Source organism: Thunnus thynnus, chromosome 9, assembly GCF_963924715.1.
Source record: "Thunnus thynnus chromosome 9, fThuThy2.1, whole genome shotgun sequence".
In the NCBI taxonomy this organism is placed as follows: Eukaryota; Metazoa; Chordata; class Actinopteri; order Scombriformes; family Scombridae; genus Thunnus; species Thunnus thynnus.
Window position 1 is genome coordinate 23685096 of NC_089525.1, and position 23887 is coordinate 23708982.

A 23887-nucleotide genomic window follows, 5' to 3' on the forward strand; every position below is an offset into this window, starting at 1 on the left:
TTTACATAAATAATGGATGGTGTTCCCCTTTGCTTTAGAAATTAAACACTGCAAGGGGAACTGCTTCCTGGGACATTGCGAGCAGGATGAATTTCTGGCAGCTTAAAGGACCATATTACTCATACACTAATCAAAGCCAAAGCCTAATAAATTACTGAAAATACAATTTCATACTTTCACCAGAAATGTTTTTTATTGCTGGCAAGATGGAAAATAATTCAATATCTTGCAGTCCTTTAGGAAAAAAAATGTTTAATCTATCATCAATAATAGAAAGTCATGCTGGACTGAAAAAACATGACTTTGGATTGCAGAGAAGATATTTTTTAGCCCTTTAACAGTAGCTTAGAGCAGTGATTTTGTATGTAGCTACGAGCCGCTCGCTGGCTGTCCAGTGGGGATCGATTCATGATTCTGTGATAAATAGAGTCCTATAGATCAGGAAGACAGCAGTTTTGTCAGTGGCACTGGAGCTTGATAGAAATGTTACTGAGGCTGCCATTAGCAACTATAAGTCTTTCTAATCCCAAAGGACACACTTTTCAGATCCTTAAGAGCCGAGCGGCCGGCAAGCCGGCAACACTCCCATCTAATGCACAGGAAATAGAGGTTTGGGGGAGAAAGAAAAATAGGAAAAAGCGAGAGATGCAATTAAACAGCAGGGCTGGAGTCGATATTGTGTTACACCTACGTAGATACTCTGGAGGTTGATTTAATCTATAACACTCAGAGGCTTTATTAAAACATGTCAAGAAGCAATCGGGAAACAAAGTCTGCATTTCTAAAAGCTCCGTGAATGTTACCATTTACAAGTGAGGGCAAATGTTTCAACTAAATAGCTTTAAATTGTTTACATACTGTAGAATATATGAGATATTTTGTTCTGATCACACTACGTTACGTTGCATGTGACTTGTATTACCATGCACTATTTCTGCATGTATCTAAGCTACTTTTAAGGAAGGTGAAAAAATAAATAATGCTTAATGCTGCAACAAAGACTGAACATGCTATCTATGGAGTCATTATCACTGTTTCTAACCCTGTGTTGTAAAGGGAAGGAAGCTCTCAGCCTCTCTCTACTGCAGCAGTAGCATCGCTCGCTATGTTGATTGTCTTGATGAAATTTTTGAGGCGCGAGGCTGGGTGTGGAGGACGGTCAGTTATTGATTATCTGCCAGCACACAGAGGTCCTGTCACTATGGGAACAAGGGTGCTGGCTGTTCACAGTCAATAGCCGGGGACTGGCTCCAGATTAAACCTACTGTATGACACACCATGCTGTCCTGTTCCTGACGGTTAGGGGGGAGGAAAAATGAATATATTTATAACTGACTTGAGTCAAGATGACAGCACACTTTTACAGTGTTTGACCCTGGACTGAGATAAGATCGGATTTAGATTCACAGTCACTTATTCTGTACTTGCTCCTATATCTGTGACCGAATTCTGTGTCAACAGCACCTCTCGATGCATAAATAAAACCTCTAACTGAGTTGTTTTGGAGAGGGGAAAAAAAGCCAAAAAGAGACATGCTCTCATGGAAGCTGGCAACTTCCTTTAAAGCAGCAAGATTCAACATTTTGGCATAATAGGCATTAACAAACAGGCCCCAATCCCCCATGCAAAATGGATGAGACACGCCCATGCTGTTATTGCAGATCTCAACACTATAGCAGATGGATCTCAGGAGTAGGACTATGTGTGTGCGTGCGTGTGTGAGAAAGAGAGACGGAGAGAGAACAAGTGGGTGTGTAGCTAGTAGCTCCCATCTCCAAAGTTAGTTTGATTTTAACGGGGGAAAAAGAGAATGTGCTGCACAGCTTCAGCCTCAACACACCAGACAGTAAATGCTGGAAGCTTTGGTCTATCGAGCCTGCCGATGTACGCCTGTTATCAGGAGGAAACAAAACTTAACCACTCGTACAATACTGGCCTACATATATGCATAATATGTACTAGATCATTTGTTTAAGGCTGTTCTTTCACACCAACAGTCAAACACAATGTAATCAAGAACCACAGTGACATACAACACGTCCCAAGTGTACTGCACGAACAGAGAAAAAAAAACACAACAAACATACATCGAAGTACAGATGTTGTGATCAAAGTCACGACTTCCACAAGGCAAGGCAGCAGTACTACATCACAGAAGCGGGGAGCGAGAAAAAAAACAACCACCATTTCACAACCAGACATCTTACCAGTCAACCTCTGCAAAACTACCCTCCTCAGCCTCAGGGACGTGACTGTTGGAGCGAAGGTTGGAAAAAAAATTATCTTGTTGACAAAGTCTGGCGTTAACATGTTGTGTAAATGTGCAGGCACCGGGGCTGGATTAAAAATGGGTTTGTTTACAGTATGAGTTGGCAGGAGAGTATGATAGGTCGGATGCCAGGGAGGACTGCAGCTACAGTGTGGGGGTTTGGTTGATAGCGGTGATTACAGCAAGTCTTTGAATCATTTATTCTCTAAAATGTAATTTTGTTGAACTAGTCACTGTCTGAAGTCTGAATGTACTAGTCTTTACTGCACCAAGTATTAGTTACCATAGTTAATTCAATTAATAAAACGAATATAGGTACAAGTTACTAATTAAATTGTGCTAGCACTTGCTCATCACAGATGTTAGTCACACTACAGTAGCTGTAATTGTCATGTATCCAGCTGTGTACTGCATATTTTGTTGGAGATATATTAGAAAATGGATGGCAAGATTTCATAACTGACAATAATAAAAAAAGTTTTATTAATTTTCTTTTAATTAAAGCTACTGCAGCCTGAAATGTGAAATAAAGTCATTGAGCAGTAAACTTTTTTTCACTTTGACGTAATGAGGAGCAGAATTCATCCGGAAGTCTCAGCAGATGACAATTTAACAGGAAGAACAAGAAGAAAATATGATGCACATAATTAAAACATACCTAAATCGGATAATGAAAAGTAATAAAATGTAACTGAGGTCATACTACATTAACAATATTACACAAAGGACATTTTGTCAAAATGTTTTAGGATCAAGTTGTAAAGAGAGAATGAAACCCAATAAAGGCTGGCGCAAACTGGGGGACAATAGAAATGTTTGAGAATAATTTTGTTATAAGTTAAACGTCTTCCTCTCATTCCTCATCAAGTAAGTGCAGGAACTAGTTTTTGCAATTATAGCTGAGCTTTGTTTGCATTTGTGCGTATCTTGAGTATACTTTCAAGGCCACCGAAGTAAAATTGAAAATAACAATTTTTAAAACCTAAATGTGGTCAGAGACTAAACTAAACTATTTCACATCTCTGCTCCTGAAGGCTACCTGCAGTGCAGAGTTTTGTTAACTGTAAAGAGTGAAGCCAACCGGACGATGTGCTCCACTGACCACTATGTTTCTCTATTTGATTCATATTTTGAGCCTTTTTGCTCTTGTACCTTAAGTAAAGCAACACTGTGATTATCTGTATCAAAAACAAACCAATCCGTCTGCATATGGGCTAACATACTGTATTAGGCATATGTAGCAACTGTACATATCCATGATGTTAGATTACACAATGTCAAATCACCTACACAAATCTGGTTTATTAAAACCAACCAAACAAAATCACAATATATATTTTTATGAATTTTGTCACTTGAGAACGTCTGTAAAATCCAGTCCAAACTAATAACACCCAGGAGGATTCTGGGAGCCTTTCTAACCTGAACAGTATCTCTCCTTGAGATTTGGACTCCAATCCAGTGGAATTAATTAATGTCTACACCCTTGGGGATGGCTTTATTAATTACAGCAGCACTTAATTTGTGCAGAGGAACACATGCAGGCGGCAGTGTCAGGGGGGTTTTGTGTGTGTATGTGTGTTAGTGTGTGTTACGACTTCACACATGCATGTTCATTCATTTGTGTTAAATATGTATGATGTTCTATCTTGTCTTTCACTCAAAGTATATACCAAACGCTTAAAAATCGGTGTTTGTTAACAATAATATAAAAATAAGTGTTTAAAATTCATACATGTTACTTACATGTTGTTTTAAGTTTAATTAAACATTGGCCTCACAACTACTTTTAGTCCTATTGCACAATTAACCTTGTGCAAATAGACAACTGAATGCAATAAAATCTGAAATCTGTGATAGAGATGGTAAGGAAGTCATCAACCAGTCATCAAACTCACACTGCATCTAACAACGTGTACACAGATTTATGCTTGCCGAGCTGTTTCACTGTTGGGTAGACACAAAGATAATTAATTAATTATGTGTTTATATCATTAAATAAATGTTATATCTTATCAACTGTAAAAGCCTAAACCTAAAGGTGAACTTGCACAGAAATAATAATATGGTTGTGTTAGCATTAACTCTCCATCACTGTAATGTGTATAAATAAGGGTATAATTGTCTGGTGGATTACTATGTAACTACACAACAATAACATGTACAGTAAACCGTTTTTGAAACTAAACCCTCCCAATTCTTATTTTGGAAACCCAGAAGAAGAAGAGTGTGCCAAGTGATAGCATCATCAAAACAGCCTCGCCTCATTAGAACCTGCCTTCTTCCCCTCCTGCTATGAAGCACTCATCCATATTTATTAGATGCATGAGAGGGAGTCCTCGTTTCAGAGAATCAAAGGGAAATATCTCTACTTGGGATGAAGGAGAGACTGCCGCCTTACTTCAGTCTTCAGTAAGAGAGTGTCTGTCCCTAATGACCAACAGGCTTGACCTAATTAAATGACTGTTAAAGAAACGCCAAGGAAAGGCAAAGACATTCAACAGCCTAAAACCTTTCAACATCAAAAATGACGTTTTTCATCAGCAGCAGCTATTTAAAAAAAAAAAAAGAAATATGAAAGATGATCTTGGAGTTATTACATCATCAACATAGACATTATCGCTACTTAAAGTGACTTTATATTCTTGACAATTGACAATGAGAAGTTGTCAATGTCCTCGCTGCACTAGCAATCATAGCATAATGAGAGCTTTGGTACAGAAAACTGCAGATAAAATACTCTCTTTTGTCCTTCAGCCTGCACTTCATCAATCATGCTTTTAATTGAATCCTAATGGGATTAATCATGTACTGTCACGCCTGCACTTGCTTTAGTTCTGTAAAGATACTCTGCTCTCCCACTTGTTTTGCATCCACTGAGGCTAATTATCTATGTGCTAAAATGAAATGAGTTTTTTTCGGGGGAATAAAACATTAAGGGCTGATTCGATGAAATATTTAAATGTAATAGAATATGTTTTTATGTCATTGTAGCTCAAGACAAACAACTACCAATATTCTGGTTTCAAGACATTGTTAAGCTCTGGACTTAGCAGAGAAAATACTGAACTGTGAAGCCACTTTTCACAAAACACCTCTAACGTGGAAAACGATGGAAAGAGACAGTAAATTGCCTTTGCTTGCAAGTGTCTGTCCGCTTTTTATTTATAGTTTATGTTGCACGAAGCACTGATGCAGCTGCTAATGAGAAGGCAAGGGAGGACAGAGAAACGCCAGATGTACTGTGGTGCACACTCGGCATTTAATGAAGGTGATGGGGGAGGTAGCGGTAGAGGATGCAAGGGGGGAGAGAAGAGACAGTGGAAAGGGGGGGGGAGAAAGAAACGTACCCATAGGCCACACCAGCAATGGTGCACTTCTTGAATTGCATGACGTTGCAGGTCAGGGTCCCCGTCTTGTCAGAGAAAATGTATTTCACCTGCACAGGTTGAGGAGAGGGTGACATTATTGAAAGCAGAGCACTTACTTCATGAGTGTACACAAAAAGTTATATTCTATAGAGTTAGATCTTTCACATAACATAATATCAAGTGTAATCTGATTTGCATTTAATTACCTGGCCTAATTCTTCATTCAGATTGGAGGTGCGTGCCATGGCCGGTGTTTTCGTGGGCTCATAGAGCATATCGGTGTCCTGAAACAATCACAAAGAATGTAAAGTGTAACTTCACTAAAGAAATTAGCTAAAAAATACAATATTCCATCAAAGAACACTTCATATCAGCGTTGAGAGTAAAAAGAACATTTGATGCTTCACTGCAGTCAAGCCCTCCTCAGTCCCCCCTTGTTTGTTTCCCCTCAAGAAAACATTGAACCAACTGGGGCTGCGGGAGGAGAGACCAACTGAGAACTGCCCTAAATGTTACTAAAAATTCCATGCTAGGATTTTCATTTAAAATTTAATGAACAAAGGGGCTCGGAATAACTTCAGGCAAAAAAAAAAAAAAAAAAAAAAAACAGTACGATTTCTCAGCTGAGATAGTTGGTTAGGTTGACCTAGTTGCTAAGGATATAAGAGCACAATATTCTAGGTATATTCACTCAAATGCTTCATGCCAGTCAGATCTCAGACTGTGCAGTAGTCTGTACGTTCAGTGCGATGCTTTTAACATTTTATTTTGTTCAAGCCAATGTTGACACCTAGTGCTTTGTTATATTATCATGTGCTATGTTGACACAAAGCTACAACCCACCTTGCTTCTTATAAGCAGTGATTTAAACTGAGAATGTTTCTTTTTTTACTATTTAATGTATTGTAATGTATTTCTTTGTATGTGAAGATCAATTGTGCATTTTTTCCATTCAACAGGTTCTCTTCAACTCACCCAGTTGATGAAAAAAGCTTGGATGAACTTGATAACCTCCAGTGTGACCAGGAGACTAATGGGGATCAGGTTGTTGAACAGGATGATGAAGGTGAGGAAATTGAGGCCAAAGTTAGCCGCCCCGCCATCTATGAGGGGACGAGTTTTGGACAAAGGGAGTGATACACAAGAGAGTCATCAGTGTTGGTTCATAAATATCAGTTAGCTAAATGAAAATGCCCAAAGCTACTTCCAGCCAATGATCAACATTATCCCAATCCAGAGGATGTTTTGGGCTAACGTCGTGCATTAGCTGGAATTAACCATTTCTTCCACCCAACCTCATCTTCTTACGCCTCAACCGATTAGCAGTCCAATTTAATGTCCCAAAGATTCAAAGTAGCGGAAAGGGACTGAAGTATCTCAAATGTCATTAGTGTCACAGCAGCAGCCTTGGCATCCAGCATGATCCAGGCAATGAATTCCACAAAGCACTATGCAAAATGATGCTTGTCCCCCAAAAAGCCCCAAACAACTGGCAATGATCAACATGTAACCCCACTGACACCAAACATGAAAACAGGAGGGATGTGATTTACCTTTCCTCAGCTTGCAGCAGGTTGCAAGAGTTACCTTCCTCAACCCAAGCCTTGGTATTAGCATTGCGGTTGAGAGGGAGAAGCCCTTCCCCATGACAGAGCGATTGCAAAACAAAAAAACTCGATGGCACAAAGAAAGTGGCAGGATGGAAGCTACTGCTACTGGTACAACAACACATATTAGGAGGGAATAATTTTTCAGAAGTGGGGAGGAAGACAAACATATTGGATGCTCTCAAGACAAAGGAGGGAGATTCAGTCCATAACACATTCTCAACCAACAAGGAGTGGAAAAGAGTGGGTGGATTATGCCAGCAAAAAAGTTCTGAGTGTTAATGATGATCACTACATCACCTCATTTCGCTCATTTCTAGAAGTCAGCTTGTTATGTGCAAGAATTCTGCTATTAGATTAGAGAGAGATACTGGCTTGGATCAGTAGAGAGCGATTGAAAAAAATAAAAAATCAAACCATAGCAGGGCATGCACAAGTCACACAAGTGCAAAAGCACACCTGATTTTTTTTCTTTAAACGTATGTCTCTGTAATGTAACAACAAGATTAATTTTAACCATGTTTAATCAGGCAAGTTAGCCAATTATTAATCCATATCATTTATTCACAGCAGGTTGTTGCAGGAGTTGGACTATAAATTGTTTTGGTTTCATTATTCTAAGTGAACTTATTGTTTGTTTTGTATAACGAAATTATGACAAAAGCAGAACTAAAAAGCTCTCGGTGGAACAGAAAAAACGCTACCATGCTATCAGTTAAGAGATCAGTATTTTACAAACAGAGATAATTGGCATAAATTACATTTTGTGGTGATAAATACGCAGCTACCCATCAAAACTAAATGAGTACTACATGTACTAGATGTGTAAACTGTAGCAGGTGGCGTGAATGCATAACAAATGACCATTATTCATTTTTGCCCTCAGTCTGCATTAAGTTTACTTGTCACAATGTATAGGCTTAACGCTGGCGATGACCAGTGTCAGCACTCTGTGACCGCTCAAAGTCAAATTAATTATTCACCAGGCACACATAATCGCAGGCTTCTGTGACATATGAGCCTGTGTGATGTGTGGTGGGCTAACACTGACTCTTCTGTTCATGTCTGTGTTTACCTTCCAAATGTTGGTGAGCAGTAAAAAAAATCACAATAATTTAGGAAATATGGTGGTGTAAGTGAATGGGATGTTTAAGATTTGACAATCTTCCCACCTCTCTCTTTTGTCACAGGTTGGATAATATGCACTGGACAGAGTCTCAACAACTCCTTATGGAAATACAATCAGTCTCAAGATGGATGCCTGTTTTATGACTTACACTACCCTCATCCGTGTAATAAAGTTTCCTTTAGATGTGGGTTTTAATGCCACAAAGGACAATATTAAAACCCTCAACAAAACCAATAGAAGCCAATGCAACGTCTTATAAAATGGGAGAGTGTAAGTCGTAATACAAGCTTAAATTGACCAGGGCACAACCTCTCCTACACAGACCTACCAGGGTACAGAGTAATGGCCAGAGTATCACGATAATCACTTTGCATACCAGTTTCAGAGCTTCATCACTGCAGACCAGCTGGTGATTTCACCTTAAACAGTCCTGTCTTTTTTACTGCAGAAACTGAGCAGCCCATATTTATGTGTGTTGCTGCTGTGTAATAGCAGCAGTTTAAAACAGAGCAATTTTCTAAAATGGCTTGAGAATACACATAAGAACTAAGCAGGTTTTCACCTCTCCCCCTCCCTTCTCTCTATGTCTGTTGTTTGAAAAATCCTCACACAAGAAAAGAAGGCGGCAGAGGCATTCAGAAAATGTCAGCTCTTGCCCCTTGGGTTGCACATATTGTGTTCAAGCAATAAACATGTATAAGCCTCCTGCTATGAAGAGCTTCCTGAGTACAACATCATCTTACTGGCAGTAAAAGTAAATGCTGCTATTCCTTTCTTGTAAAGAATGAAGGAAAAAAATAAGATGAGGGTCTGAAGCTTGGGAACTGCAAAGCGTTTAACGTGGCACAAAAAAAATGGAGGAAAAGTGAGACACTGTTTGCATCAGGCACTGAAAATAACTAGACAAAGGTACAAGAGAGCTGGAGGGGAAAAACCTATTGTTGGATCCCTGGTATGTGCTTGTCCATGGCATGGGCCCATACAAAGTAGGGCAACCATATAGGGGGCGAGGGTAGGGGGCTTCATTTGCTTAGCAAAGGCAGAGCTTCAGTAAGGGGTTAGTAAGGGAGGGTCATTCACGGATGGCCAAGGCTTTTAAATGGTTGTTACCTGGAGCTGTTAAAAAAACGACAACAAAGAAAACAACAAAATCAAACAGAACATTAGAAAGGAACAAAAAAGTACAGCAGCGCAGTGATATTCAACCATTTCTTTTTCACTCAGTCTCACACACAACACATTTATGCATGTCACAGCTGTCTTTTCTCAGTTAACAGGGAATTCACTTATTCCCACATTGCCACATATTTCACTTGTAATGCGAAACATAGTTTAACTGAGGCAACATAAAAACGACACAACACATACCAGCATTTAAGGAAGTAACTCAAAATGACAACGAAATAAGCTGATATGAGACAAGTGAGACAAAATATGTGGAATAAGAGGTGCAGCATGGGCTGTTGGGACTCTTACAGTTGAGATCCATGTACCAGGCAGCATTGCCATACTGGTACTTCCAGATGGTTTGGCCGATCGAGCAGACCAGAGAGATGGCCAGCAGGCATCCGAACAGCACAAGGATCTGAAAGTTGGTGATACGCTCCACGTTGGACAGTTTCAGTGGAGGCCGAGTGGAATTCTGAGTAACACATGACAAGACAGATATGGTTAAAATGAGGAAGTACGGTCAATGGTGAAGTTCTCTTTCTGAAAATAAAGTATGGTCAATGGTAAAGTTCTCTTTCTGAAAATAAAGTATGGTCAATGGTGAAGTTCTCTTTCTGAAAATAAAGTATGGTCATGTGTTCAGGGTGACTGTGAAAAAGATTATCTAAACCCTTGTAACACATCTATTAGAAGCATAAAATGTCTGAAGATTAGAATTTAAGATAAAAACAATGTTAGGTTTGGTGACATACATCTCACGTGTTTTAAATGTAACAAATATTTATTTGTTGGTTAGACAGATTGCATGAAAAAGTAAAAAAAGCTCCAAAATGAAAACTCAACAGAAAATATATTTTTTAAAAGCATCACCAGTTCACCAGTCTGATCAGTTTCTTCAAGTAATTTCATTTTGTAAATGCAAATAATACCCTCCAAATACAATGCAACTATACTATACCTGCATGAGCTTTGTGTCGTGTCCTGTGTAGACCACCACACCATGGACCCACTGGGTGTTCCTCAGCTGAGCTCCTCTCAGTAAGATCTGGTCTGGACCCAGTGGCACAGTACTGTAGTGAGAAACACGACTGCCATGAGTACAGTGAAACACTTTTCACTACAGAATAACAGGCTAACAATGTCTCATACAAGATGATATAAATATAATTGAAGTCTTTGGTTGACGGTGATGGCTGATGCATACACACAGTTAGTCATCATATTTTGACACTAAATTATAATTCCTTTAACTTGTCAACATAGACCTTCCTGATTCCTTATGGATATATATGACAGTACTAACAATAACCAATATTATGACAGTAAGTAATCTATTCTGACAGGTTTACTACACAGACATTACACAACATCATTACACGACCACTATAACTCTAGGTAATTAGTGTTTAATGATGCCCTGAAAGACATGTTCATGTCAGTTATTTGTAAACACAGTCAGCACTAGAACTGACTTCTATTACTATTTACTTTTTAGTTTTATACTACAATTCAAAGTCTTAATTAATAATGAAAATATATAAATAAATTATACAGTCAAAATACAGTTTGAGCATGTAAAAACATCCATGCCACGAGGATTTTTTATCTTCAGTCACTGGTAAAGCAGAACATTGGAGGAAAGTCTCTATATTGTGGAAAGATTTCCAAAAATATGAAAAAAATTGCCCCTCAAACTATAAACATACTAAAAGCCAAATATAGCCCTTGGCAACGATGCTTCTTCTCTGCTTCTAGAATCAAGCCATGGTATTATAAAAGCTGCGTGCGTTATATAATGCATTTTCCTCCCAAAGACAAAGCCTCCAAACAAACATGTAATTAAATATCACGGCAGCAGGTGCTTTCATTTATTCAGCAGAAAGATTAAATAATCCCTAAAACCTCATAATGCACTGATACTGGCTCTGCTCCTGGCTAATGGGCTATTGAGTTGGTAAGCGGGGCAGAGAGCCAGACACGCAGCTCCGCATCAGGGCACACCTGTGTCTATCCAGTCGGATGTTCCCAACAAACTCGTACAGATGGCGGTTTGGGCTTTCGCACTCCATCCGCCCGGAGAGGCGCATCAGGCTGTCGATGTCCTTAATGTCTGCGGTCACTTGGAGACCCTGTTGATTTGTTTACAGTAGCAATTGTGTCTTCAACGTAAACATTAACACGATAAAACACCATAAATATAAAAAAGAAACATACTCACCTGTCTGATTTTAAGGTTTGTTTCTCCGTCCAAGTTAGATGTTTCAATATAGCACATACCCTGCGGTTCACTGTTGTGGAGGGAGAGGAAATAGAGGCTTGGAGTAGAATCAAAATAACACAACAGTAAACTGGTTCTTCATCAATCATTTCTAACCTCAGTTGTCCATTATACATTTTATATATTTATTTGATTATATATGTTATTGTACAGCAATAAGCAAAAGCGGTACTGATTATGTCCCTATAATAATAGTTTACAATGTAACAATTAAAATCAGTCTCAATCATTTATGAACTGATCTAACTGATAAACTGAATCTGATGTAGAAAAAGAGTCTACAAAAGGACAACAGTAGAAGACTAGATCACTGCAAACAAAGATGCTGCATGCCTGCCTAAAGGCCACTCAGGAACATAAAAGTACATCAATGTTTTACTGAGTGACAGTTATCATTTAGGACAGACGTAACATCTTTGTTTGCTGCTAGCCCTGATTTTAACTGTCTCTCGAGACAAGCTACAATACACTGCAAAGGAGTAGAGAGTGGAGAGAGAGAGAAAACACCAGAATGGGGTGATATGAGAAAGCAGGCATGCTGAGCACAACAAACAGAGCAGACAAATGGGCTTCTGACAGACTCTGGGCACAGGGACAGAGAGTTAGAGCATGCTGGTGTTTAAGGTGAGCTGGGTTGCTGGTTAGCTACTCTTTTTAATAGAGTGATTTATGCATACCGAAGGCCGGTCCAAACACACACAGGGTGGAAGGGAAATCAAAAAGAGATCTGGACCCTGAAGCCCAACCACAATCAATGAGGTACAAACTCTGCTGCTATTAGCCATCGAATGAGAGCGTTGTTTTAAGGGAAACAAGCAGAAGTCTGCTGTGATGGCCGGGAAGTGAATTCTTAAAACTTTTGAGAACTAGTGCTATTTATAAAACTGATTATACTGACTGTGCATTACAAATCAAATGACAGCGACATGTTGCTGAAAGAGCATAAACGGTTATTCCAAGATGTTGTTCACCTTCATCTTGGAATGTGACTGCATGCAAATTGTCACGTCAAAATAAAATGTTACATTCAGGGTGCCAAACAAGCCATGCAAGGGCAAGAATATGGAAAATATATTCACACCCAAAAATAATGTTCCTGTGCTGTAATACTACATGTCTCCATTCAGTCTGAGCGGTGTTTCAGCCAAACATTGAAACGTGTCGACTTTACATTTATGTTGTGAAACAAAACATAATAAAATGACTGTGTACACTGTCAATATTATGGCTGTCAAACTGTAATGTAGAGGAAAAGGTTGATCATCTACTATATCTGGAAGTTGCCACCATAATCACCCTTCTTTTCAAGTATGGAAATTAAAATATTTCTCATGTGTGTCAGGAGTGAGAGAAGAGCTAAAATGTCTCGTCCCAGTTGTTGGTACACACAGCCCCCTATCTCTCCCACAGCTGTTTTTTGGTGGTAATGTTGCTGGTTTCCTGACCTGGACGACAGTATGACGAGATCAGCCGGGAGGTGATCCCCGTTTGCAGCTCTGACTACTTCCCCAACAGCCACCTGATATTACCAACCAAACGCCAGCAGGGGGCGAGAGAGAGAGAGTGTGGCAGTTGATCGCACAGGGGGCAGGAAAGGAGAGGATGAGAAAAAAAAAAAGGGGGGGGAGGTATGGAGAAAATAGGAAAAAAAAAAAAAAAACAGACGGACAAACACCAAACACATAAGGGGGAGAAAGACAACTGTTTCAGTTCAGGGAGATGAGAAGAGCACAATGATCAGTCCTGTATGATCAGAGGGTATGGTTGGTCATCTGTTCTCCTTTTCATAAAACCATTTAGAAAAGCATATTGCAGTGAAAATGCTTGTACAGGATCTATAATTTTAAATAATAAATTACATTCAGAACAAAGCAGTCACATGGGAAGTCAAGATTAAATGCAGATGGAGAGGAAGAGATTGTTTAACACTATCCTGGCTACCTGGTCTGCATTTTTCACATTTTGAATACAATTTGAAATAAATTTGAATCTGAAAAATCTTAAAATGGGGATAGAGAACCATTCCAGGCAACAAAGCCCAGTCCATAGCAGGTCCAAATGGTTTTTGAAAAGGTGAAGGAGGTAGGTAGGTTTATGTTGACATGATCGCTCAATTCTAATCCAAAATCACATTACCACTGCTCCACCTAGAGAAATGATGGTCGCCACATCAAGCTGCAAAGCATCACATCTGTTTCCTCGACTCTTTAAGTACTTTAATGTTATGTTTTTTACACTAATATTACTAAAAATAAATTCAAATGGAGATTTTCATTTACAGGGTTTGACAATATTGTCTCTTTGCATCGTTTAACCATCGTTTCTTTAGGGAGAGCTGAGAGAGAGTAAGAAGAAGAAAAGGAGAAAGAAGGGAGAAGTTCCCCACAGTCTGGCAGCAGGGTGGACTCCTATACCTGGACGACAAAATGACAGCATCCGCAGGAACGAAATCACTGCCATTTACTTTAATAATATCGCCCACATCAACCTGTGAAAATAAACTGGTTACTGCTGTGCGGTGCTAGAAAGACAGCATAAATGGAAACATGAGTTAAACATCAGGAGTAAAAATGCACAGCTGGAAAGAAAAAAAGATAAGTATATTAAAGCAGTAAACGTAGTACAATACGGATGAGAAGACACACTGGAGAAACAGCTGTCGTCTTCTCTCCGTTATTGCTGAACTTTGCATAGCAGGTACAAACACACAGCATATTCATTCATTATCTGCAGTTGGAAAAACACAAAGTCTGTTGTATTTCTGTTTATCTTAACCAATCATGCAGTTAACCAAAAAAAACTAAATTATTAAATAATTTAAGAATTTAAAATATAATAATCAGGTCAATTGCAACCATAAGACAAGCAAAAGCAATGAAAGTGCCAATTAATTACATAATTTAACATTTAAAGAGAAGGCTGTTATCATTTATTTTGTCACAGTGAAATAAAAACATCACAGTTAACGACTTTAGCTTGCACATTTAGTTATGAGAGAACAGGGATGAGAATACTGCAACATTTTGTTTTAGTTGTATTCAAGCCGCTCTGAAAGAGTCACTAGTTAAATGAACTTGGAGAGGAAACAGAAATCTGGGAGAGAAGCCGCTTTTACAATATGCATGATGAAGATGTAGAAAAACATGAATTATTTAAATCTTGCCTTTTTAGACAGGATTTCTGTGTGTATGAAGGCTAGGGACATTCACATAGTGAACAACAGTGACTTCTGACTGCAGTCGATACATAAATCAAATATTTGATTAGTGAATGGTGGTTACAGTAACACTGTGCTACCAGGTGTGGGCGAGTTACTTCCACTTAATCTTATCTTGACTACTCCCTAAACCCCACCCTTCAGCAGCTCTAACTAACAATGTTAGCATGTTGTTATGGTTTGTATTTTGTCTCAATGTAACTGAATTTCCTCTGTGATAACTGACACACACACACATCTATCCATTGGTCTATTTTATATTCATCTTAATATATACATTTTCTATTGCAGTAATAATAAGACTGTGCAATTATCAGCTAAGTAGTTGAGATGGCAACATGTGTACACAGACGTATCTTGCTGATACTTAATGTAATAAATTAATTCTTATTTCTCGTCTGTCTCATATCCTTGAGAGCAGGACGAGTGATTCAGTTTATATTCCACTGCTAAATGCTGAATGTACTTTCTAATGGATGAGGCAGTATTACCAGTAATTAAAGAATACAAATCTACTTTATTTCTGCGCTGCCTTGTGGTTTTTTTTCCTCCACCTTCTGCTTTTATCCAAATTGTTTCCAGCCACAGTAATAAAACTGTTCCATTATGAGGGAAGAGAAGAGACTGCTCTCTGCCCTCCAGCGTAGCCTTCAAATGACCGTCCACATGGAAACGATGGATTAATTAATGGCTGGATACAAGAGGGGTCAGAGTGTGTGTCTGCGTGTATACAGCCTGTGATGGTGAAACTGGTAGAATAAATGATGTGTTTTATCCTCCATGATGAATAAAACAAACTCAGACTGGTGAAAAATGATCATTAGTGGTACATTTTGTGTACATACCTTCTCCCAGTGCACAATCTCCCAGGCACCATTTCTCAGAACTGTGGTAAGTAATGAGAGACATGGGGGAAGTTACGATAAGGAAATAAAATAGATAGAGAACAGAGTGACATAACAAAAACCATGAAAAACCAGCAGTGTCATAACTTTAACAAATTTATAATGCTTCCCTCCAAAACTCATAAAAATGTTTTCAATACCTTGACATTCCTTTTTGTTGACAACGTTGTCCGCTTTGTGACGTTTCTGTGCGGAAACACGAAAATCAATGTTCACATACAAATATTATAAGAAAAACTAATAACAGATGGACAAACTGGCTTGAATTTAGCCTTACAAGAATACCAGGAAGAATCAACCGGGATTGAAGCAGTGATAAAAAGTTTATCACATGAGTTAGCTCTGGAGGGAGTTCTGCATCTGAGAAGTTCAATATTTAATATCATTGCTTAATACATGGAAAGTAATATTACTGGCACGAAATGTGAACAGATTTTTGGCTGCATGTCTCATTTTGTTGTCTGTTGCTACCTACCATATCCTGCATTAAACATTGTCTTGTGACCTAACGACCTTAATATTTAATCAAGCCACATAAACAGTATTTAAATTCATGTAGCGTCTACTCGCATACTGAACAAACTATATTACGTGTTCTGTGTGCAACCGCATGAAAATACAAATCAGCAGTAATGTCCCTCTTGTCTACAGAACAGTCATGCAATCAACTGTGACTTCAACAGCTGATTCCAAGGGACAGCTTGTCAACTAGCATCACGCTGAGTAATAATGTGTTGCTGAGGCTTTCTCATATAAATAATGACTGTGATTGAAAATGTAGCTCCTAAAAGCGATGTGTGCTTTTAGGAGCTTTTTTTTTCCTTCTTCTCCTTCTCATACTTCTACTCTTTTCCTCTCTGCCGTCCACACCCCTCCTTCTTTTTTTTTCAGGCTCCATTTTAATCAAATTTGATTTAATATCCCTGCAACATGCTGTTGTTTCTAATGAATAGGCCTGCAGTGTCGCATGGCTCCTGCCTTTCACCAGCTGCACTACGCCCAGGAAAAGTTTGCTAGTAGAGACCTTCACAAAGCTCATTCATCATCCCTTGTGCGAGAGCTGTCAGCTAATTTCACTCATCCGTGCTATCCGTTCACACTGTACAGACCCTCCTCTATTCATATAAGTGTAGTAAGAGTGGAGCTGTATTTATATCTGTTACTCCACAACTTTTCCTGCCTCTCGCCCTTCTCATATCCTCTCTCCCTGTCTCTTCCTCTCTCGCTCCTTCTGTCCCGATGGACATGGAGAAAATGAGAGATACTGTATTTAGATGATGTGTGTAATCACGGTGCAGTGGAGGGCGAGTAGCGCACAGGAGGTTATGTGTAAATACTGCAGTATCAGGCCTCTGTAGACTTCTGCCATAGAGGGGAGGAATGAAAGCAGCAAAAGAAAAAAAAAGGGTAGAGCATCTGCAATGTTACTTTGATTAACCTGCTAATGTGGCTTCAATATAAACCTTAAGAGACACTGAGCAGTGATGGAGGAGGTTGAACCACACAGAGGCAATAACAAAATTTCATTTGGTCTTTCGACAGCTGTTTTCAAGTGCCCCATGATGTTATAAATACACTGCACCTTGTGATTCACAGTATTGCATTTCAGTTTGTAACATTTTAAGCTGGATAATAGCTGAACTGTGAAGCACAAACAGCCTGGATCTGCTGCAGTAAAGGATGCCAGCAACAAGGTAAGATACGTGCTGTACAGTATGTGTCCGTAGTGCATGATTCATGAAGTTACGGGTCGATGTTGCCCTGTCAGGTCAACTTGTGAGGGACAGCACAATACAGGGAACAGACGTGTATGCAGGTGACCTTCAGCTATAAAGACAGAGTCATCACCACTCCATTCCCATGTTTCTCACAACAGGCCGGGAGAAAAAGTGCTGTGCTGGTCCCTTCAGCACGCGATAGAAGCTAAATAGTATAGAGTAACTGTCCACTGGGGCCTGCATAGAGGATCGCATTGCAGGGTCACTGCAATACAGTAGAATGAAAAACTCTCTCGCTTAGTTCAGACAGACTTGAGTGGATTACTTGTGGACAAAGAGCAAACTTATTTTGAAACTTTTAACTTCCCTCGACGCCAAGAATTCATACGATAAAAAGATTTTTACCAAAACAAAATAATACTGAAATCAACTTTTCATACAAAATAAATTGCACAACCCTTATTAAAGCATCTGTTCAACAGTCCAGACTTGCTTGAGGGCAGACAGTTGTTTTGTTTTGTTAGTACTAACTGCCTTTGTGCATGAGCATTCAGTATCTAGGTTAATTGACTGAATGAGTACTCCGGCTGCAGCAGGCACAGCTGTGACCTCTGATATGAGTATGTGTGTGTGTGTGTGTGTGTGTGCATATCTATGTCTGATTATGTGTATATGTTGGGAAACATCCTGCTGTGGTCATGTAACCATCACTGCCTCCTCTCTGCTCCACAGGGAACAGCTCAGCTCTCAAAGGACAAACTAAAAGAGACAAAACATAAACCCTCCACACTCCCTATAGGGGGACAGTCTACTTCAGTTACAGGAAGTCATTAAACAGAGGATGACTGACCTACTTTATCGATAAAGTGGTGTCAAATTTTTAGAGAATTTCATTTTACGTCATGAATTTCATGTACTCAAGACAATTGTCCTTTTATAGGTAGTATGTTAATGCAATATATAAACAGCCGACATTGTTAAAATGATAAAACGAATGCCAACGTTTAGCTTTTGCAAACATTAAAGGCACAATGCACAAATTGCGTGCGGCACATTTTTTACCTGCCAGCTGCTGACAGCGCTGTCAGCAGCTGGCAGGAGAGATGCTCCGCAGTGCGTTTGGTTTTTATAACTGAACTAATACCATGACGCAAACTTTTTATTTCTCTGATGTTTTCACATCACGAACGATGAAAAACAGCATTAAAACACAAGTCTTGCAGGTAAAACATGAGACTCATGTAGCTGTTATATCAGTATATTGTGTGTGCTTTGCAGGTGCGTTTGATTTGACTAAGACTACAGTAACCAGGCAGAGATAAGCTTCCTCAATTTCTACCCAGAATGCTGTCGAAACTTTCATTTACAATTTCCACCACAGCCTCTATGATCATGATCAGGAAAGAGAAGCACATAGAGGCATGAGAGAGAGCGCACAGTTAAAGCACCCCAAATGACAATCATTCTGACAAAACAGTCAATGCAGAGTGAAAAACGAGAGACATCTGCAGAGTGAAACAGATGTAAGAGCAGGGGGAGTTAACAGATAGATATTTAGAATTGTTATAATTAGAATTAAAGATGTTCTCTTTCAAATCAAACATCCCAAGATATGAGTGCAAAGTATTGTTCTTGCAATTGCATTTATAATTTTTATAATAATAATTTTTTTACTCAAACGTAGCTTAACCATGTCATGTGATATGCTGCTTCAGTACACTTTACCAGCAAACATTACTGGGACCACTACAAAAAATAGCAGTACTACATTTAATGTACAGGAATTCACATTATAGACACTACCACTGACTATCCCTGTGACAAATTTGCCACAATTTCACACATTGACCAAACATGGTCCAGCCATATACTTGGTTATGACCTAGTTTATTTAATCAGGGTCTCGCTGATGTGTGCATGTCTTAACTGCCTGCAGTAATTAAGTGTTTCTAGGCCAGATGAGGGCTCTCAGGTAAAGTAACTTTTGAGACAACATTGCGTGACAAACACATTTGTACAATTACACATCACATATCGTCTGTGTAGTTTGTAACACTAATATAAAAAGTAATAAAAAATGAACAAAAGATTAAAATACAGAAACATGTTGAGTCTGTATTGTACAGAAAAAGATATCCTGACACAAACACCAAGACATATATATGTATAATATGTGAAGTCTGTTTGTCTTACCAGATCCTCAATGAACTCCTTGACAGCCGCCACCACCAGGATGAAGAGCAGCGGCACCAGCGTGGTCCAGCGACCAGTGGGAGACACATCTGGGATTTGCTGGGGGAAAAAAAAAAGACAAGATGAAATAAAGGAAGATTAAAGTAAATCTAAGAAAATAAAAACACTGTGGAAACTTCTAGGACTTTTTATGGCTTAAAATAAGGCAAACATGATTCCTCAACCAGCATGTTTCTGAAAAGGATGACAGTGGGCAACAGAAACGCTCTCTGTGAGTTCATTACAGTCTTATCAGCTCATTGGGGAGTTAGATATGGTTTTTGTTCATATTTTACACACACAAAATGATGGAGTTAAAGGGCTCTTGAGGCACCATCTCAAATTTTGGAAACAGCATTTGACAGACTTGAATAAATGACAAAAATAAATGCAAACGCCAAACTTAAAGGAAACCTCTATTTACCTCTGAATGTTTAATTATTTGGCAATTTCAAGGCTTCCAAAATTAACAAGCAAACATCAGTGTAGTTAAAGCCAAGCTAGAGCCACAGGAGACTATCAGTCACTGTTAGTGCCTGAAGGAAACTTTTTTTTTTTGGCATTTTTGCCTTTATTGGATAGTGGACAGTGAGGAGGCAGACAGGAATCAAGGGAAGAGAGACAGGTATGACATGCAACAAAGGTCCCTGGCTGGAATCAAACCAGGGACATTGCGGTTATGTGACATGCACAGGAACCATTCATCTACCGGGGTGCTCCAGTCTAAGAAAACTTGAACAAAATGGATCTCTCCTCTTTCTCATCTGCATAGATGTTTTATTCAAGGTTGCAACATCAACAGGGCAGGTAATGAAGATTCACTGGCTGCTTTTCAAAGCAGCAACTTCAAGGTCACTGGATATAGCCTTTTCCCTTCCTCAAAGCTCTCATTAACATGGGCAAGTCTGTCAGCGTGAATATAGGGATAGACAGAATCTGAGTCCTGTGAAACCTTCCTTCTCTCCATTATTTAATATTTTCTGCTAAGCTTTGAACACCTGAGACACGGATTTGGGCTCCTTTGAATCATGTAGTAATGATTGGTGGTTGAGGCTTTAAGTGTTCTTAAAAAGGGATTAATGTTGACCTGTGCAGGCAAACCACTGCAAACTTCCTTGGGGCTGGAAAGTCTTTGTTATGCTAGTATTTAAATCACAACAGTGACAGTACTGCTGAGATCTGTGGCTGTTGTTGGGCAGTAATCAAAACACGTTCAAAGCCAATAATCAGCTGGACACTGAAACTCTGCCCAAGAGAAGCTTATTCCATCACCCCAGTTATTCTACTTGTGGCTCCAGAGCTGTTGGACCTTTTCTGTGTGTTGTCCAGGTCTCTTTTTTACACTAAGTAGAGGGTAATGCAGGTTCTGTACTACAGTGTAGTGACACAGTGAAGGACCAAATATATGACCATCCACTGCACCCAATGCATTATCAAGGCTGTGATATGAAGTATATTGTGTTGAGCCTCCAGGCAAATCTAGTTTCCTTTTTAACGCAGGCACACATAGTATTACATGTATTATTCATTATGAGGATATATAAAGTACAGTGTCTGTGTCTGTGTCTCTGTGTGTGTGTGTGTGAGTGTGTGTGTGTAAGCTATGAAATTACAGACATGACCTTTGGAAATGGTGTCTAGGTCATTCATGGCAAACAGTAAAAGAAAAAGACCACAACTCGCATACTAATGGAAACAAATACAAAATTGAAGCTGAGAGGAGCAGTGATTTAACATTAATGTGGGATCTTTGTTATCCTTGTATTCAGATCTATATATTGGGTTACATCTCTACCTCTCCTGATATTGTACAGACATAGAGGCAGCAGTAACACCACATCTTACCTGCAGGAGTGCAATGAAGAGAAAGAAGGCATTGGCTGCCCTCCTGAACTGTGAGTAGAGGAACCGAGGAAGGAAGGTGAGGACATTATATTTGGCTGTGCTGAAGACCGGATCAAGCAGCAAACAAGATGATGGGTGGAGGAGGATGTGAGAGAGAAGGAGACAAGAGAGAGAGAGAGACAAACAACATGGTTAGTTCTCGAGATCAGAGTAGTAATTTATATGCCATCAACAGACCAAAATGGATATAAATTAATCTGAAAATTACCTGGTTCACATTTTCTCAAGTCTTAACACATTGCTCACATGCAAAATGTATTCTGTATTAAGTTATTGTTCCTCCTGTCCTTACTGGCCTTTTTTCTATGATAGCAAACTTAATCTCTTTGGGTGTTGCACCAAAAAACGACCAAAAATGATGTGCATTTTTCACGAGTAATCCACAAAGGCCTTTGGCAGATTATCTGATAATGAAAATAATCAATAGCCATATGCTGCTTGCCACTCAAACACATTTGAAATAAACATTTCTTTTCCCCTGACTTCACCCTCTACGTAGGTCTTTGTGTTGCAGAAACAGGTGCGTCTGTGTTTGTGTACGAGACTGATGAACAGCAGCAACCGGTGGACTCAATGATCATAAAGAATAATTAGGAGGAGGAAGGGAGCTGGCAGAAGGGAGGTAAAAAGCTCCTGGCAAGACATGAGCTATGTTGCCTGGGCTGCAGTGGGATTTGGCGGGGGTGGAACCCTCAACATCCCCACAGTCAGACCTCCAGTGGTCTGATTTACAACTGAGTTAAAGGGCCAGTCAGAACAGCCACTTTGGGAGAAGATATATGCCGTGACGTACGCCAAGCCGCTGGCAATGCTTTGCTTACTCACGCACACACAAAACACCGTCACACATATACAAGCAGAATATCGGAGAATGTAGCCTCCAACTCATCTAAAGGGGGCTAAAGCATATGGAGTTAACATTAGTGATACCACTAGTTTATTCCTGTAGGACTGAATCATATCTGACAAGCATGTTTTCTCCATTTTTCACTTGTGGCACATCCATAAGCTTGATGTAAAGTTATGGAAAACCAGGCTGACATTGAATCCATTCAAAAAGAGCGTTTTACATTCACTGTCATCCTGGCTGTCTGGTAGAGCAGAGATGTCTGTGATGAGCGAGAGGGACAGGGTGAAGGCAAGTGACTAAGAGTAAGGCATTGTTCTGACAGCGGTGCAATGTAATACCAGCGTCACAGGGGAGCCTGATGAAGAGCCTTGTCAGAACAAGGGTCAAGAAAGGACCAAAGCTATTGAGCTTTGTCTCATTCAGAAAAGTCTAGTTAGTCTTTAGTCTACACTTGTTATTTCAGCCTTCCATAAAAAACAACCTTTTTTTCTCTCAGGTTCAGAAATTCAGGTAGAAAATTAAAGTGTTTCCACTCGAGTGAACTGTTCTTTCTTGGATGATATGACCTAAACCTGATAGGACATAACTCTGATTGACTCCAGTCAGGGTCGATTATTAACCTCGGTAGCCCAAATGGACGAGTCAGGAAAATTTTTCATTTTAAATTTTGATGTCTGTTTTTAACCAAGCAACTTGATATTTGGACTTAATGAAAAAAAATGAAATTACCCACTGGAAATTTTTAAAAAACTACCTTCTGGAAATTTAAAAAAAAATCACCTTTGGGGAATTTCAAAAAAGGGGAATTCAAATCAAATATATTCAGAATATGTCAATTCTTCTAATTCAGTAGTATTTACAATTAAATGTTAAGTATTAATGTGTGATACTGCTTATCAAATTAAAATCCTCACGGCCTTTCTTTTTTCCAAAGTAACCTTCAACTAATGATACCATCACTTACAAGAAGACAAAGACACAACAAGCAACCTGATTTGGCACCATGCGGGTATTTATGAAAGTACCTGTGCATTTCATGAGTGTTTGACTTTGAAGATAAACAACATGGAGAAAAAGGTCATTTCCTTGTAACACAAAAAGAAAAATGCCAAATGCAAGCCAAGGAAGTTAGTTATAACATTAGCTCATTTAAAACTAATAAATCCATGATATTGAAGCAGTACAGGAACTAGGCTGCTAAATTTTATGACATGATTTGATTTATGTGTCATTATA

At 39.2% G+C, this 23887-nt stretch overlaps 1 protein-coding gene across 8 annotated transcripts in view; it reads right to left on the reverse strand.

The window, feature by feature from the left end:
* atp8a1 (ATPase phospholipid transporting 8A1) overlaps positions 1–23887 on the reverse strand; it is a 108576-nt gene that overhangs the window by 58307 nt on the left and 26382 nt on the right. Inside the window, exons 3-15 of one of the 8 annotated variants that reach the window (XM_067599780.1) lie at positions 21742–21841; positions 19858–19956; positions 16087–16132; positions 15887–15927; positions 14239–14312; positions 11765–11834; positions 11548–11675; positions 10505–10616; positions 9853–10018; positions 6616–6743; positions 5847–5924; positions 5620–5708; positions 2208–2252 (exon numbers count right to left, since the gene is read on the reverse strand). In XM_067599780.1, coding sequence (XP_067455881.1) covers positions 2208–2252; positions 5620–5708; positions 5847–5924; positions 6616–6743; positions 9853–10018; positions 10505–10616; positions 11548–11675; positions 11765–11834; positions 14239–14312; positions 15887–15927; positions 16087–16132; positions 19858–19956; positions 21742–21841 — 1176 coding nt within the window. Of the gene's footprint in view, positions 1–2207; positions 2253–5619; positions 5709–5846; positions 5925–6615; positions 6744–9846; positions 10019–10504; positions 10617–11547; positions 11676–11764; positions 11835–13269; positions 13344–14238; positions 14313–15886; positions 15928–16086; positions 16133–19857; positions 19957–21741; positions 21842–23887 lie in introns of those variants that run through there. The other 7 variants (XM_067599778.1, XM_067599779.1, XM_067599777.1 and 4 more) reach the window with 7 other exon arrangements.